Source organism: Salmo salar, chromosome 12, assembly GCF_965601325.2.
Source record: "Salmo salar chromosome 12, fSalSal1, whole genome shotgun sequence".
NCBI lineage: Eukaryota > Metazoa > Chordata > Actinopteri > Salmoniformes > Salmonidae > Salmo > Salmo salar.
The window spans coordinates 31,780,382-31,799,658 of NC_138302.1; the positions used below are offsets into that span (position 1 = coordinate 31,780,382).

At 42.0% G+C, this 19,277-nt stretch overlaps 1 protein-coding gene across 1 annotated transcript; it reads right to left on the reverse strand.

Moving 5' to 3' along the window:
• Window positions 1-59: 59 nt before the first annotated feature.
• LOC106564761 (uncharacterized) lies at window positions 60-17,552 on the reverse strand. Its single transcript, XM_014131104.3, has 5 exons — window positions 17,210-17,552; window positions 8,865-8,918; window positions 8,482-8,602; window positions 8,162-8,334; window positions 60-7,958 (listed from the first exon to the last, which is right to left on the reverse strand). Exons 2-5 carry the CDS (start codon window positions 8,865-8,867, stop codon window positions 369-371), a joined length of 7,887 nt encoding a protein of 2,628 aa, XP_013986579.2. The 5' UTR covers window positions 8,868-8,918; window positions 17,210-17,552; the 3' UTR covers window positions 60-368.
• Window positions 17,553-19,277: the final 1,725 nt, after the last annotated feature.

Genomic DNA, 19,277 nt, shown 5'->3' on the forward strand with positions numbered 1-19,277 from the left:
TAAAGTTGTTTTGAATTAATCATTTTGTTGAATTCATGTAAAGAAAGATAAAACAAAGATTTATAAAAGTTACTAAATCCCATTTAATTTTATTACAATGAAGAGTAAAAATACCATTCGAATAGCTTATCAACAGAACATAACAAACCTTTCATACATTTTTTTGAATCACTTGACAAAAGAAAGCTTTACACATTCGTTTTCAACATGTTCATAACAAATACCAATCAATTTACATAAAAAAGTACAAATAAGTGCAAATAATCTGATGCTTGTTTTATATGTAACAGACGTTTTCTGCATTATGTTTCAACGGAAGATTGTGATTCAAACCAGCCTAAAATTACATTTAGTCAGTTGTCTGAACGCTATATAAGCTTAGAAAGCCAGAATGTTGACCCTTTTAAGTTCTCATCTTCTGGAACTTCAAGGTCCACATTTGATGCACTGAAGTCGAGACTTCTGAGTGTATGAGATCTACGGTTTGACTCTTCCTTGTGATGATTTTTCAGGCTCCCAGTTCCGTCTGGTACATCCCCTTTGAGATGTTTGGGAAATACAGTGACAAAATATCCTTCTTGATCTTCAGACATTTTGGTGCTTGAACCATGAGTAAAATCTGACATGGATGTTCCAATTTCAGACTGTTTTGGACTTCTCCTTTTTGTTCTGCCGGTTTCACCAGCTGGGGCTTTCATATGATGTTTATTGCCTTTGAGGTCAGTTCTACTCAAATGTAAATCTGTCTGTGAAACCTCGACTCCATACCTTGGGGGTGGGAGTTTAGGGACTGAGGCTATATCAAGGTCTGGTATTCTTGTATGACTGCCCAATTTAGAAGTCTTGGATTTGGACATTTTTAATTTCCCTGTGGAATCATTAAGGTCTGAACCTCTCAGTTCCAAACCAGACGCTTCATACTCAACTTTTGGCAAATCAATATCTGCAATGGGATAACTGGCCCTTCCTTTGACCTTCCTAGACTTCCTATCAGTGTGTGGCAGTGTCACTTCTGTATCTATGTCTTCTGCTTGCACTTTTATATGCGCTCCACCTGGGATATCAGATTTGCGTTTACTATGAGATGACACTTTGTATTCTGGGCTTCTGATATCAGCTTTGGGTATGCTCAGGCTGACATCTGGGTGACTAACTTTCAAGTCTGGTGCTTTTAGATTCACTTTAGCCTTTGGAGGAGAAATGTCATTTGTTTTCATAAAGTCCATATCTGTACCTGCCCTTAGATTGGGACTTCCAAACTGAGGCAATTTAAAGGATGGCAGTTTGAGTTTTTCAGATTGTATAGCAATGTCACTGTCTGGCAAATTGAGATCAGCTTGGGGGCCTTTGAGATTACCAGAGGGAACATTTATGTCTAAATCTGGACTACCGATCCCTGTGTTTACTTTCAGGGCTGACAAGCTCAGGTCCGGTCCATCAATGTCTCCATCTATTCCAGGATCTGGACCTTTCAAGCCAGAAAGGCCGAATTTAGGCATTTTGAGTTGGGGCATTTTGAATTTCCCAGAGGGTGCATCAATGTTCATATCTGGAGTGTCTACATCTATCTTAGGGGCTTCTAGGTCAACTGTAGGTAGGTCCAGGTGTGGTGAACCAATCCCACCTTTCATCTTTGACAATTTAAAACCTATGTCAGCACTGATGTCATGATCTGGTCTTTTTGGACTAGACAACACAAATTTAGGCATTTTGGGCATTTTCAATGAAGGAGTGTTGATGTCAAAATCAGGGGCTTTGATGCTATCATTTGGCCTCTCTGTGGTTGGAACTCTGAATCTACCTGAGGGCATATCTGGAGCATTGAGGTCTAGTTTGGGCCCTCTGAGATGACCCTTAGATAGTTTCAAATCTGGGGGACTGATTCCCCCTTTTAGCTTTGGGGCTGAGAGGTCAATATTGGGTAAGTCATAATCTACATTTGGGCCAGATAGTCCGAAATCAGGCATCTTCAAATCAGGCATTTTTAGACCTGTTTTGGGACCTTTGAGGTTAGCTGTGGGGGCATTGATATCTATATCTGGGCCCTCTAAGTCTCCATCAATGTCAACATCTGGTCCCTTTAGGCCCCTGAATTTAGGCATTTTAAATTTGGGCATTTTGAATTTCCCAGAAGGTGCATTTATGTCAAAATCTGGGGCATTCACATCTACTTTAGGGGCTTTGAGGTCAGCATCTGGTAAATTCAAATCTGGGGAATCAATTCCCCCCTTTATCTTTGGGGCTTTGAGATTCAGTTTTGTGGATTTTGGCATTTTACCAGAAAGCCCAAATTTGGGAATTTTCAGTTTACCAGAGGGGCCATCAATGTCCAGATCAGGAGCATTCAGATCAACCTTTGGTTTCTTCAATGTAGGTACTTTGACTTTACCGGAGGGCATATTAAAGTTTACATCTGGTGCATTGAGGTCTAATTTGGGGCCTTTGAGGTTTACATGTGGCAGGTCCAAATCTGGGGGACTAATTCCCCCTTTAAACTTGGGGGCTGAAAGATCTAAGTCAGGCCCCTTAACTTTTGGTCCAGAGAATCCTAAATCTGGCATCTTGAAAGTTGGCATTTTGAGTTTTCCTGATGGACTGTCAATATCAGTGTCTGGAATGTTTAGGTCTGCTTTGGGACCCTTGAGTTTGGGAGATGACAAATTCAGATCTGGTCCCTCTATAGCGCCATTAATGTCAACATCTGGTCCCTTTAGGCCTCTGAATTTAGGCATCTTGAATTTCCCTGAGGGTGCATTGATGTCGAGATCTGGAGCATTCACATCTAGTTTAGGGGCTTTGAGGTCAGCATCTGGTAAATTCAGGTCTGGAAAATCAATTCCCCCCTTCATCTTTGGAGCTTTAAGATTTAATATGGGAGATTTTGGCATTGTACCAGACAGCCCAAATTTAGGCATCTTGAATTTCCCTGAGGGTGCATTGATGTCGAGATCTGGAGCATTCACATCTAGTTTAGGGGCTTTGAGGTCAGCATCTGGTAAATTCAGGTCTGGAAAATCAATTCCCCCCTTCATCTTTGGAGCTTTAATATTTAATTTGGGAGATTTTGGCATTGTACCAGACAGCCCAAATTTAGGCATCTTGAATTTCCCTGAGGGTGCATTGATGTCGAGATCTGGAGCATTCACATCTAGTTTAGGGGTTTTGAGGTCAGCATCTGGTAAATTCAGGTCTGGAAAATCAATTCCCCCCTTCATCTTTGGAGCTTTAATATTTAATTTGGGAGATTTTGGCATTGTACCAGACAGCCCAAATTTAGGCATCTTGAATTTCCCTGAGGGTGCATTGATGTCGAGATCTGGAGCATTCACATCTAGTTTAGGGGTTTTGAGGTCAGCATCTGGTAAATTCAGGTCTGGAAAATCAATTCCCCCCTTCATCTTTGGAGCTTTAAGATTTAATTTGGGAGATTTTGGCATTTTACCAGACAGCCCAAATTTGGGCATTTTCAGTTTACCAGAGGGGCCATCAATGTCCAGACCAGGAGCATTCAGATCAACCTTTGGTTTCTTCAATGTAGGTACTTTGACTTTACCTGAGGGCATATTAAAGTTTACATCTGGTGCATTGAGGTCTAATTTGGGGCCTTTGAGGTCTACATGTGGCAGATCTAAATCTGGGGGACAAATCCCCCCTTTAAACTTGGGGGCTGAAAGATCTAAGTCAGGCCCCTTAACTTTTGGTCCAGAGAATCCTAAATCTGGCATCTTGAAAGTTGGCATTTTGAGTTTTCCTGATGGACTGTCAATATCAGTGTCTAGAATGTTTAGGTCTGCTTTGGGACCCTTGAGTTTGGGAGATGACAAGTTCAGATCTGGTCCCTCTATAGCACCATTAATGTCAACATCTGGTCCCTTTAGGCCTCTGAATTTAGGCATCTTGAATTTCCCTGAGGGTGCATTGATGTCGAGATCTGGAGCATTCACATCTAGTTTAGGGGCTTTGAGGTCAGTATCTGGTAAATTCAGGTCTGGAAAATCAATTCCCCCCTTCATCTTTGGAGCTTTAAGATTTAATTTGGGAGATTTTGGCATTGTACCAGACAGCCCAAATTTCGGCATCTTGAATTTCCCTGAGGGTGCATTGATGTCGAGATCTGGAGCATTCACATCTAGTTTAGGGGCTTTGAGGTCAGTATCTGGTAAATTCAGGTCTGGAAAATCAATTCCCCCCTTCATCTTTGGAGCTTTAATATTTAATTTGGGAGATTTTGGCATTGTACCAGACAGCCCAAATTTAGGCATCTTGAATTTCCCTGAGGGTGCATTGATGTCGAGATCTGGAGCATTCACATCTAGTTTATGGGCTTTGAGGTCAGCATCTGGTAAATTCAGGTCTGGAAAATCAATTCCCCCCTTCATCTTTGGAGCTTTAAGATTTAATTTGGGAGATTTTGGCATTTTACCAGACAGCCCAAATTTGGGCATTTTCAGTTTACCAGAGGGGCCATCAATGTCCAGACCAGGAGCATTCAGATCAACCTTTGGTTTCTTCAATGTAGGTACTTTGACTTTACCTGAGGGCATATTAAAGTTTACATCTGGTGCATTGAGGTCTAATTTGGGGCCTTTGAGGTCTACATGTGGCAGATCTAAATCTGGGGGACTAATTCCCCCTTTAAACTTGGGGGCTGAAAGATCTAAGTCAGGCCCCTTAACTTTTGGTCCAGAGAATCCTAAATCTGGCATCTTGAAAGTTGGCATTTTGAGTTTTCCTGATGGACTGTCAATATCAGTGTCTGGAATGTTTAGGTCTGCTTTGGGACCCTTGAGTTTGGGAGATGACAAGTTCAGATCTGGTCCCTCTATAGCGCCATTAATGTCAACATCTGGTCCCTTTAGGCCTCTGAATTTAGGCATCTTGAATTTCCCTGAGGGTGCATTGATGTCGAGATCTGGAGCATTCACATCTAGTTTAGGGGCTTTGAGGTCAGCATCTGGTAAATTCAGGTCTGGAAAATCAATTCCCCCCTTCATCTTTGGAGCTTTAAGATTTAATTTGGGAGATTTTGGCATTGTACCAGACAGCCCAAATTTAGGCATCTTGAATTTCCCTGAGGGTGCATTGATGTCGAGATCTGGAGCATTCACATCTAGTTTAGGGGCTTTGAGGTCAGCATCTGGTAAATTCAGGTCTGGAAAATCAATTCCCCCCTTCATCTTTGGAGCTTTAATATTTAATTTGGGAGATTTTGGCATTGTACCAGACAGCCCAAATTTAGGCATCTTGAATTTCCCTGAGGGTGCATTGATGTCGAGATCTGGAGCATTCACATCTAGTTTATGGGCTTTGAGGTCAGCATCTGGTAAATTCAGGTCTGGAAAATCAATTCCCCCCTTCATCTTTGGAGCTTTAAGATTTAATTTGGGAGATTTTGGCATTTTACCAGACAGCCCAAATTTGGGCATTTTCAGTTTACCAGAGGGGCCATCAATGTCCAGACCAGGAGCATTCAGATCAACCTTTGGTTTCTTCAATGTAGGTACTTTGACTTTACCTGAGGGCATATTAAAGTTTACATCTGGTGCATTGAGGTCTAATTTGGGGCCTTTGAGGTCTACATGTGGCAGATCTAAATCTGGGGGACTAATTCCCCCTTTAAACTTGGGGGCTGAAAGATCTAAGTCAGGCCCCTTAACTTTTGGTCCAGAGAATCCTAAATCTGGCATCTTGAAAGTTGGCATTTTGAGTTTTCCTGATGGACTGTCAATATCAGTGTCTGGAATGTTTAGGTCTGCTTTGGGACCCTTGAGTTTGGGAGATGACAAGTTCAGATCTGGTCCCTCTATAGCGCCATTAATGTCAACATCTGGTCCCTTTAGGCCTCTGAATTTAGGCATCTTGAATTTCCCTGAGGGTGCATTGATGTCGAGATCTGGAGCATTCACATCTAGTTTAGGGGCTTTGAGGTCAGCATCTGGTAAATTCAGGTCTGGAAAATCAATTCCCCCCTTCATCTTTGGAGCTTTAAGATTTAATTTGGGAGATTTTGGCATTGTACCAGACAGCCCAAATTTAGGCATCTTGAATTTCCCTGAGGGTGCATTGATGTCGAGATCTGGAGCATTCACATCTAGTTTAGGGGCTTTGAGGTCAGCATCTGGTAAATTCAGGTCTGGAAAATCAATTCCCCCCTTCATCTTTGGAGCTTTAATATTTAATTTGGGAGATTTTGGCATTGTACCAGACAGCCCAAATTTAGGCATCTTGAATTTCCCTGAGGGTGCATTGATGTCGAGATCTGGAGCATTCACATCTAGTTTATGGGCTTTGAGGTCAGCATCTGGTAAATTCAGGTCTGGAAAATCAATTCCCCCCTTCATCTTTGGAGCTTTAAGATTTAATTTGGGAGATTTTGGCATTTTACCAGACAGCCCAAATTTGGGCATTTTCAGTTTACCAGAGGGGCCATTAATGTCCAGATCAGGAGCATTCAGATCAACCTTTGGTTTCTTCAACGTAGGTACTTTGACTTTACCTGAGGGCATATTAAAGTTTACATCTGGTGCCTTGAGGTCTAATTTGGGGCCTTTGAGGTCTACATGTGGCAGATCCAAATCTGGGGGACTAATTCCCCCTTTAAACTTGGGGGCTGAAAGATCCAATTCTGGATTTTTTACCTCAAAGTCAGGCCCTTGAACATCTGGCCCTGAGAACCCAAAGTCTGGCATTTTAAAACTTGGCATCTTTAATTTTCCATATGGGCTACCTACATCCAAGTCTGGTCGTTTTAATTTGGAAGATGATAAGCTCAGGTCTGGTCCATCCAAGTCTCCATCAATGCCATCAATGTCAATATCTGGAGTGTTTACATCTAATTTAAGTGCTTTCAGGTCGACTTTGGGTAAATTCAAGTCAGGTGCATCAAGCCCACCTTTTATCTTGGGAGCTTTGAGACTTACCTTTGGTGTTTTTACATCAGCATCAATGCCCAGATCTGGTCCTTTTGGTACTGTGCGAGAGAGCCTAAACTTAGGCAATTCAAAATAACCAGAGGGATCATCCACATCAAGGTTGGGGTTTTTCAGTTTCTTGGAGGACCAGACTCTGATTTTACTTGAAGGCATATTCATCATGCTGACATCTGGGGCTTGCAGATCTAGATTAGGACCTTTGAGATTAACATCTGGTGTTTGTAGGTCTCGTTGGGGACCTTTGAGATTAACTCCAAGCATATTTTTATCTGGGATCCTCATATTTGGTGTATCAACCTCAAGGCTGGGTACATTTACACTGGGTCCAGAGAGACCCAAGTCAGGCATCTTAAATTTGGGCATTTTGACATGTTTGCCTCTTTCAATATCAAACTTTGGGGCGTTGATATTTAAAGTAGGTCCAGTGACAACCTCTGGTAGATTGAGCTCTGCTTCCGGGACATTGATATTTCCTACAACTTTGGGAAGTGGATCCATAACTTTCAGGTCAAGATCAGGGCATTTGAGGTCAACTTCGGGCAAAGACATATCAAATTCTAGAATATCGATAGCATCTATATCAGTTTCAAGATATGGCCTTTCCAGGTTAACTGATGGAGCATCAATGTTTAGTGACCCATTCAAATGAGGCAGGGAGAGATCTGATGTACTAATGTTGGCATTAGGCAATGAAAGTTCTCCACTGCGAGCATCAGGTACCGCGCCTTTGACATCAAGTTTAGGCACCTTTAACTTTGGAGCAGAGAATTTGAGGTCTGGAGACTCTAGGTAGGTAGGAACATCTACTTTGGGTGTCTCCACAACTGGGTTATCCGTGGTGAGGACAGGGAGTTTGAGGTCACCTTTCACTTTAGGCTTGTCCCAGAGAGGTCCCGGTCCCTTGCCCTTCACCTGTCCATTATGGGAGCCTCTTTCCCCAGCACCTGCAGGTTGTCCAGGGCTGTCATCTGTCATGAACCTATTTATTTTGGCATTGTAGAGTCTATTATATGAATCCTTCAGCATCTGTGAAGAGAAACCAATCCTTCAAATTCCTTCAAACTACACGCAGAGACATAAAAATGGTATCCACAAGGTTATCTGACTCATTATCTGATCATTGCCAACATCTCAAACTGACCCTTTAACAAACAACATATTTTATCCAGCAACCTTCTGAAATTATTTCCCCCCCTGCTTATTCTATTTACTAACTATATTCCACAAACCTCCTCTGGTGCTTTGATGCTGTCCAAGGTCCCCATACTCTTGCTCAAATTATTTTTAGTCAGAACTTGAACCTTCTCATCAAATCCATTATCATCCATCAGCTTCAGTATTTTCAACACATCGTCTTTCGAAAGTTGGTCAAAGTTGATTGTGGCACCCACAATTTCATCTCCTGAAAAAAAAAAGATTTTCTCTGTTACACTGTATTTTACTGTTCCACATAATTCAGACAACAATCCAAAATGTGAAATTTTACATTTTCTCAAAGAAATGTAAATACCAAAACAAAAAGTGTATACATTAAATAAGAGACTCATACCTTCTTTGAGCCCATGATTGCCAGAAGAGCCACCGATAACGCTGGAGATGACCAATCCTCCCTTTTCTGATTCCTCCAGCATCAGCCCCTCAGAGAGGCTCCTTCCCCTACGGTGGCCAGGCTAAAAGCAGATATACAAAGGTAGGTGTGTAGCATCAGCATTTGTCATGTTTCAAACATCAAATAGAATTTCAACAATGAACTTAGAAATGTTATTTACAATAATTGTTTTTATAGATTTTTAAAATGAAATTCACTTCCAGAAAGCAATGTTGGGGCATAGGTGTTTTTCAAAAAGTAAATTTACTTTTGCTTAGCTTATTGTGTTGGAATATGCTTGTTATTACCATCATCATGGCTAATGGATGAATGATCTCACATACCATGATCCTGATGTTTTCACAGCAGCCTTTAATGAAACACTCTTCTGTTTAAACCTGTTGAGGAGGAAAGAATCAATTGAAAATAAATTCTCAGCTTGGTTTCATTCTATAATTATCAAATCATATAGGTCTAAATATTGCAGCATACTTTCATAGCCTTCCAGAGTATCAAATGCAAAGAAAGGTAATAGTTCCACTCCAGAATTAAAACTACAAACAAATACAATAATGGCACAGCTCATTTTACCATAAAGACCAAAATCAGCTGAAACCACAACTAAAAAGGGGCTATGGAGGGGTAACCTGTTTACATAAGCAAATAGGTACATGGTTGACACCCAGGTAGCTGCACCTTTGAGGTATTTGAGGTATGGCCTTGGGAGATGGAGGGAACAACAGGAACAAGTTTGTCCAGGGAAATAGTTGGGTGTACACTCAAAAGTGACCACACCCACCACTTTCTATTATGAAAAGCTTGCTGTGGCAGGGGCTCAAATTAAGTTATTTGTAAACAGTGTAAGTTGTGTAAGTGATTTGTGTCACATGCTTAGTGAGACTGCTGCTCTATGCTTTGCTACCAATTCCACAATGATCACAATAATCATAATTTACTTCATCATCATCAAATAACTCCAAAATATGAATATGTAAAAATATGAATCACTCAGATTTACTAAACCTCACTGAGTATACCAAACATTAGGAACACCTAATGCCCTCCCCCTTTTGCCCTCAGAACAGCCTCAATTGGTTGGGGCATGGACTCTACAAGGTGTCGAAAGCATTCCACAGGGATGTTGGCCTATGTTGACTCCAATGCTTCCCACGGTTGTGTCAAGTTGGCTGGATGTCCTTTGGGTGGTGGACCATTGTTGATACACACAGGAAACTGTTGAGTGTGAAAAACCCAGCAGGAAACTTAAATCAGTTTTACCACATTTCTATCAGCATGTTACATGTGCAACCAGAGGGAAAAAAATTCTAGACCACCTTTACTCCACACACAGAGACGCGTTCAAAGCTCTCCCTCGCCCTCCATTTGGCAAATCTGACCATAATTATATCTTCCTGTTTCCTGCTCACAAGCAAAAATTCAAGCAGGAAGCACCAGTGACTTGGTCTATAAAAAAGTGGTCAGATGAAGCAGATGCTAAACTACAGGACTGTTTTGCTAGCACAGACTGGAATATGTTCTGGGATTCTTTCGATGGCATTGAGGAGTACACCACACTCACTGGCTTTATCAATCAGTGCATCGAGGACTTCGTCCCCACAGTGACTGTACGTACATACCCCAACCAGAAGCCATGGATTATAGTCAACATTCGCGCTGAGCTAAAGGGTAGAGCTGCCGCTTTCAAGGAGCGGGATTCTAACACAGAAACTCATAAGAAATCCCGCTATGCCCTCCAATGAACAATCAAACAGGCAAAGCATCAATACAGGACTAAGATCGAATCGTACTACACCGGCTCCAATGCTCGTCGGATGTGGCAGGGCTTGCAAACTATTACAGAATACAAAGAGAAGCACAGCCGAGAGCTGCCCAGTGACACAATAGCCTACCAGATGAGCTAAATAACTTCTATGTTTACTTCGAGACAAGTAACACTGAAACATGCAAAAGAGCATCAGCTGTTCCAGACTGTGTGATCATGCTCTCCGCAGCTGATGAGTAAGACCTTTAAACAGGTCAACATTCACAAGGCCGCAGGGCCAGACGGATTACCAGGACGCGTACTCCAAGCATTAGCTGACCAACTGGCAAGTGTCTTCACTGACATTTTCAACCTCTCCCTGTCTGAGTCTGTAATGCCAACATGTTTCAAGCAGACCACCATAGTCCCTGTGCCCAAGAACACTAAGGTAACCTGCCTAAATGACTACTGACCCGTAGCACTAATGTCTGTAGCCATGAAATGCTTTGAAAGGCTGGTCATGGCTCACATCAACACCATTATCCCAGAAACCCACTCCAATTTGCATACCACACCAACAGATCCACAGATGATGCTATCTCTATTGCACTCCACACTGCCCTTTCACACCTGGACAAAAGGAACACCTATGTGAAAATCCTATTCATTGACTACAGCTCAGCGTTCAACACCATAGTGCCCTCAAAGCTCATCACTAAGCTAAGGACCCTGGGACTAAACACATCCCTCTGCAACTGGATCCTGGACTTCCTAATGGGCCGCCCCCAGGTGGTAAGGGTAGGTAACAACACATCCGCCACATCTGCCTTCAACACGGGGGCCCCTCAGGAGTGCCACCTCAGTCCCCTCCTGTACTCCCTGTTCACTCATGACTGCACGGCCAGGCACGACTCCAACACCATCATTAAGTTTGCTGATGACACAACAGTGGTAGGCCTGATCACCGACAACGATGAGACAGCCTATAGGGAGGAGGTCAGAGACCTTACCGTGTGGTTCAAGGAAACAACCTCTCCCTCAACTTGATCAAGACAAAGGAGATGATTGTGGACTACAGGAAAAGGAGGACCGAGCACGCCCCCATTCTCATCGGCGGGCCTGTAGTGGAGCAGGTTGAGAGCTTCAAGTTCCTTGGCATCCACATCAACAACAAACTAACATGGTCCAAGCACACCAAGACAATCATTGAGAGGGCACAAGAAAACCTATTCCCCTTCAGGAGATTGAAAAGATTTGGAATGGGTCCTCAGATCCTCAAAAGGTTCTACAGCTGTACCATCGAGAGCATCCTGACGGGTTGCATCACTGCCTGGTATGGCAACTGCTAGGCCTCCGACCGCAAGGCACTACAGAGGGTAGTGCGTAAGGCCCAGTACATTACCGGTGTCAAGTTTCCTGCCATCCAGGACCTCTATACCAAGCGGTGATTTCAAAGACTCCAGCCACCCTGGACTGTTCACTCTGTTAGACTGTTCTCTCTGTCAACGCACAGCAAACAGTACCGGGGTGCCAAGTCTATGTCCAAGAGGCTTCTAAACAGCTTCTGCCCCCAAGCCATAAGACTCCTGAACGGCTAGTCAAATGGCTACCCAGACTATTTGCATTGCCCCCTCCCTCTTCTAAGCTGCTGCTACTCTCTGTTAATATCTATGCATAGTCACTTTAATAACTCTACCTACATGTACATATTACCTCAATTACCTCGACATCGGTGCCTCCGCACATTGACTCTGTACCAGTACCCCCTGTATATAGCCTCACTATTGTTAGTTACAGCTGCTCTTTAATTATTTGTTATTCCTATCTCTTACTTTTTGTTTAGGTATTTTCTTAAAACTGCAATGTTGGTTAAGGGTTTGTAAGTAAGCATTTCACTGTAAGGTCTACCTGTTGTATTTGGCGCGTGTGACAAATACAATTTGATTTGATTTTAGTTGTTCTTGACACAATTCAGTGCGTCTGGAACCTACTACCATAGCCCGTTCAATGGCGCTTAAATGTTTTGTCTTGACCATTCACCCTCTGAATGGCACACATAGATGTCTCAATTGTCTCAAGGTTTAAAAATTATTCTTTAACCTGTCTCCTTCCCTTCATCTACACTGATTGACGTGGATTTGCCAAGTGACATCAATAAGGGATCATAGCTTTCAGCTGGATTCACCTGGTCAGCAATGTTCCCTCTAGACTGTGCGCTCCCAGCCCCGAGACTGCTGCGCAGCTCCCCCGGGAGAAATATCAGCCCACGGAGAGACGTTCTCGAGCAGTGGACACCAACTGGTTGATCGATTTTTATATTTGTCTCGGGCTGTTGACGGTAGGTGCACCCGATTCAGCTGCCTGGCGCACCTGGCAGGAGAACTGTTGCGATTTTGAACCATTTAATGTGTCTGAAGGTACAACTCTGCCTTCCCAATGGGCCCGGAGAGCCAGTGTACTATATATCTACCACTGGCCAATCCGAGGGCTCAGATTACCATGTCTGCAGTAACGTAGCAGGCATAAAAGAAAACTACAGCAAAGTTGAAACTGTCAGATTTAAAAACGTTTTAAACCATGAGAGACTGTCAATTAATTTTTATGTGTGTTCCTGTTTAAGTTCTTACTCAGCACTGTCAAGGCTTTGTATTCAACACTTTTATAAACCATAAAATGTGCATTCTTCCTATTTCCACTCAGCATTACAACAAGCACTGCAGTAGTAATGAATGAGCACTGGTGTAAAGTACTAAAGCAAAAATACTTGAAAGTACTACTTAAGTAGTTTTTTTGGGTATCTGTACTTTACTTTACTATTTATATTTTTGACAACTTTCACTTTTACTTCATTACATTCCTAAAGAAAATTCTGTACTTTTTACTCCATACATTTCCCTGACACCCAAAAGTACTCATTACATTTTGAATGCTTAGCAGGACAGGAAATTGTCTAATTCACACACTTATCAAAAGAACATCCCTGGTCATCCCTACTCCCTCCTCTGATCTGGCAGACTAAACACATGCTTCGTTTGTAAATTATATCTGAGTGTTGGAGCGTGGCCCTGGATATCCGTAACATAAGGAATTTGAAATTATTTATACTTTTACTTTTGATACTTAAGTATATTTTAGCAAAAACATTTACTTTTGATAATGAAGTATATTTAAAACCAAATACTTTTAGACTTTTTAATTTTTTTATTCATGTATCATTACTTTTGTTCAAGTATAACAATTGGGTACTTTTTCCACCACTGTGAATGAGTAGGAAAGTGTATCGATAGGCTTGCGTTGTTGTTATTATTAGCAGCTTGTTTTTTTTTTTTATATCGAAGAATATTTAACTGACTCTGTTTATAGGAGAAACATCATGAATTTGTGCATGCGGCAGAAATAATGTGGTGGGACTCGAGTTTTGCCATCAGCTGGAAGACGGTGACCCATTTTGGTCAGTGTCAGTGGTGTAAAGGGAGAGAGGAGGGATGTAATCAGAGCTGTAGTAGGCCTATATGCAAATATACCATTGCCATATATGGAGCTGTGCCATTACTTTGAACTGGACTGTATTTACAGCAGGAGCGGTCTTGAGTAGATGCGCTTGTTTTGGGATCAAAGCAAGAGCTGCATGTAGCCACGTGGAACTCGACCAAGACAAGGTACAGTGGGGGGAAAAAGTATTTGATCCCCTGCTGATTTTGTACGTTTGCACACTGACAAAGAAAGGATCAGTCTATAATTTTAATGGTAGGTTTATTTGAACAGTGAGAGACAGAATAACAACAAAAATATCCAGAAAAACGCATGTCAAAAATGTTATAAATTGATTTGCATTTTAATGAGGGAAATAAGTATTTGACCCCCTCTCAATCAGAAAGATTTCTGGCTCCCAGGTGTCTTTTATACAGGTAACGAGCAGAGATTAGGAGCACACTCTTAAAGGGAGTGCTCCTAACCGCAGCTTGTTACCTGTAAAAAAGACACCTGTCCACAGAAGCAATTAATCAATCAGATTCCAAACTCTCCAGCATGGCCAACACCAAAGAGCTCTCCAAGGATGTGAGGGACAAGATTGTAGACCTACACAAGGCTGGAATGGGCTACAAGACCATCGCCAAGCAGCTTGGTGAGAAGGTGACAACATTAGGTGCGATTATTCGCAAATGGAAGAAACACAAATGAACTGTCAATATCCCTCGGCCTGGGGCTCCATGCAAGATCTCACCTCGTGGAGTTGCAATGATCATGAGAACGGTGAGGAATCAGCCCAGAACTACACGGGAGGTTCTTGTCAATGATCTCAAGGCAGCTGGGACCATAGTCACCAAGAAAACAATTGGTAACACACTACGCCGTGAAGGACTGAAATCCTGCAGCGCCCGCAAGGTCCCCCTGCTCAAGAATACATATACATGCCCGTCTGAAGTTTGCCAATGAACATCTGAATGACTCAGAGGACAACTGGTGAACATGTTGTGGTCAGATGAGACCAAAATGGTGTTTGGAGGAGGAGGAATGCTGCCTATGACCCCAAGAACACCATCTCCACCGTCAAACATGGAGGTGGAAACATTATGCTTTGGGGGTGTTTTTCTGCTAAGGGGACAGGACAACTTCACCGCATCAAAGGGACGATGGACGGGGTCATGTACCGTCAAATCTTGGGCGAGAACCTCCTTCCCTCAGCCAGGGCATTGAAAATGGGTCGTGGATGGGTATTCCAGCATGACAATGACCCAAAACACACGGCCAAGGCAACAAAGGAGTGGCTCAAGAAGAAGCACATTAAGGTCCTGGAGTGGCCTAGCCAGTCTCCAGACCTTAATCCCATAGAAAATCTGTGGACGGAGCTGAAGGTTCGAGTTGCCACACGTCAGCCTCGAAACCTTAATGACTTGGAGAAGATCTTCAAAGAGGAGTGGGACAAAATCCCTCCTGAGATGTGTGCAAACCTGGTGGCCAACTACAAGAAACGTCTGACCTCTGTGATTGCCAACAAGGGTTTTGCCACCAAGTACAAAGTCATGTTTTGCAGAGGGGTCAAATACTTATTTCCCTCATTAAAATGCAAATCATTTTATAACATTTTTGACATGTGTTTTTCTGGATTTTTTTGTTGTTATTCTGTCTCTCACTGTTCAAATAAACCTACTATTAAAATTATAGACTTTCGTTGTAAGTGGGCAAAGTCAGCAGGGGATCAAATACTTTTTTCCCCCACTGTAAGCTTTTGGTTTAATTAATTTATTACCACCAGGGACTACCGGTGTAAGTGCTAAACTGCTTACTTACTGCACACTGTAACGTTACTGCATGATTGTAGCGGGTTTACTAACGTGTTAGTTCTATTAGCTATGCTGACTATTACATTACTTTAGCTAAGATGGTGACAACGATGTAAGCTGTGTCTAGCGGGTATGATATGGTTTGGCATGGAAATATTTTTTCACCTGGTCACATACAGCTGTGTTGTGCAATGAAGTCCATAAGTTGAAGAGAAAAGGTGAGAGCAGGAGAGCGCATAGATGCGAGAAGGAATACAACATGCCTGCTACGAAAGTGAAATAAGTTTTAGCGTGATCAGGGGTGTATTCGTTCTGCAGATTCTTTTGAAAAAAGTTTATTAAACGGAAGCAAACGGATCAAAACGGGGATAAACATACCTACATTTGTCCAGTAGAAACTCTCTACATTTGTCCAATAGAAACTCTGGCACTGACTGCCACTGTCTGGTAGGCCCACATTATGATCAAACAGCCTCAGTAGTCTACTTGGCCACTGTTAAAACTGTAACTTAAAGCAGGAACAGCCTCAGTGTTCACAGTAAATGCACACTGGAAGTTGCACAGAAATGTCACAATGCTGAAATTTGCTCAGTGCTGCAAAAGGTTCCTGGTTCCTGAGTTAATTAAGCAATTAACATACCATCATGTATTAAAAAAGCTGGGCGGGCCATTATTTTGGCTACCATGGCTATTCTCCCATTTTGGCTACTATGGCTATGCCCCCATAGGATGACAATGCCCTCATTCACAGGGCACGAGTGGTCACTGAATGGTTTGATGAGCATGAAAACGATGTAAACCAAATGCCATGGCAGTCTCAGTCACCATATCTCAAACCAATTGAACACTTATGGGAGATTCTGGAGTGGCGCCTGAGACAGCATTTTCCACCACTATCAACAAAACATCAAATGACAGAATTTCTTGAGGAAGAATGGTGCCTCATCCCTCCAATAGAGTTCCAGACACATGTAGAATCTATGCCAAGGTGCATTGAAGCTGATGTGGCTCGTGGTGGCCCAACACCCTATTAAGACACTTTATGTTGGCGTTTCCTTTATTTTGGCAGTTACCTGTATATGCACTTAAAGAAGAGTGGACTGACAGTAAGCTAAAAGCTGAAATCATATTTTATGAAACATGGCACTTTATTGACAATTACTCTGTTAAAATAATTCCTATTATTTGACATTCATTCACATTGTGCAGAGCTGTAAGAGACTAGAGGCTGACTGAGATTTTCTCCAAGTCTAAGGTTGTATTTTATGAGCTCTCTTTTGACTCAAGACAAACTAAAGGCATGTGAATATTTAACCTTTAATATGTACTGTACTGTACATACTACTGTACAAAAATATGCCAATTCAGTGTCTCTTCAAAATGTATGGTTTCTCCTACTCTATATGCATCCTTAATATCTTTTTTCAGGTATAAAATGTTTCACATCAGCATATTAAAACATGATCCATGCCAATAGTTACTGTAGACATTTGCATTACAAACCTGCACATACTGTTGCAAACTTGACACTCATCTAGCTACTACAATGATTACATCATTGTGGACTTCTTAAACAATAGCAATAGTACTTGGCACCATATGGTCTGGATGGAGTACTTAAGCAAAAGTTGGCAACTCTTACCTTAGGCTCCATTGGGCAATTTTGACTGGGTTTGTTCTTGTTATTCAGCCATTGAAGAGTTTAACCACCAATGTGAGAGAGTTGCGACACAGTGTTATCAGTCCCTGCCGTTTACTCCTGTAGGACTGCCTACCCCGTGCCTCAGTCAGCGAAAGCATACTCTCCCCAAAGCAGACAAACTGGTTCCACATTCGGCATGTCTTTCCAGCTGCACACCGTCACACACCCTCCCCAGTCCAGGTAGGCAGGGTGATCACTGAAACCTGGCCTATCAAAACTGGAACTGTGAGATAGAGGGAAATAAACAAACAGAGCATTCTCTACGCCAAGACAGCTGGAAAACAAATGGTCTGGTAATAGAAAAAAAATGCAGAGGTGTGCCAAAAGGTTGTCTTGTTTCAAGGGAGGGGCAGCTATGCGTTCATTCATGACTCATGGTAATTATAAGACACAACAATGAAGGTGTGGCATGATCTAGGGATTAAGACTTGAATAGAACTGATTTATGAGACATTATAACATTCTTACTATGTAACCATACCTTTTAAGGTGGGGCTACTCCTCCTTCCAATTACCATTAATGACAATTATGTAAACATATTGACATTTTGATCAACCCAAACTCAACAAAACAATAACATGGGATGTGTAAAACAGAAATATAACTAATGCCTAATTATGAGGATTATCAAAATGACGTTCAAGCAAACTCAATAAATAAAAACAGTGACAAGACGTGTAAAACCAGTAGAGACATTTTATTTTGAACATGCTACACCTTCATATTACTGTACATGAGAGTACTGACCACAAGTGAAAACGCTGTATGTAAAGGTGATTCTCCATGAGTTGTTCTCTCTTACAGTATATTACAAAACAGAAACATTCTCAAATGACTGATATACAGTAGTTCTGCTACAGAATGGCTTGAAATCATCAGATGTAACAATATTGTGAGGAGCTTCCAAACAAATGTGCTCTGTGTGAATGGTAAAAAGATGAACTTGAAATTGTCTTTATTTATCACAAAGTCTGTTCGTCTGCAACACGTCCATACAGCAAACAATGTGTAAACATGCATTTTATCTATGTGAAGTATGTCCATTATTGTGCGCTCTGTCTAGCTATAACTATCATACTGCCAACAGACCAGGTGCAAGAGGAATCTCAGACATTCATAAATGATTGACGATGCTGCAAAGTGAATGACTGACTTGCTCTAGGAAGACAACTTTTCAGTCAAAATCCATTATAGCGCTATAAAATACTCCCTTCAATACAAAAGATATTAAAGTACTTATTCCATGTTTCTTCATTACCTCTGTGCTATTGACACATCAATTCCTTTGTACCACATTAACGTGTTTCTGAATAAAAAGCTAGAAAATTAACCTGACTTCCTAAATGGTAGTAAAAGAATAATCTCGCTCAGGTTAGACTATTCAGACTTTACTCTCTGAAGTCAAATGTCAGTCGGTGGACCTCGAGAAAGAAGTCTCCGCTCTTAACCACAGATCTAGGATCAGATTTCCCTACCCCCTATCCTAACCTTAACGATCATGGGGATTAGAAAAATCATACCCTGGACCAGTAATTATTATAGGGCCAACTTCTACCACCTCCATTGGACGGATGGTTGGTTGGGGAAACAGAGAGAGATCCCCATTGACATTTCCCATTGTCATTAGTCCTCTAATGGCTTCTACTTCTCTCTCCCCCCTCCCACCAACCAGCTTGCAGAAAATGGAGTTGTCTCTTTGGCACAGATCAGCAGGGCTGTCAAACTCCACCACCTTCCCAGAATGCATCACCAGCCCTCTGTCTGAGTCCATGGTGGTGTTGATCTTGTTGACAGAGAGAGAGAATCAAGGTCTTTATGAGTCACTATTCCCACCAAGCAATAAAGCACTGAATATGTACGTCGCTATGGATAACAGCCTCTGCTAAATGTTAGATGGTTCCTTACCCTGAAAGTAGTCTATGGACCAAGATAAACTGTAATCCACGGTACAGTTTAGTTTAAACATCCACTACAACCTTCAGCTAACTAACACCACAACCAACAATT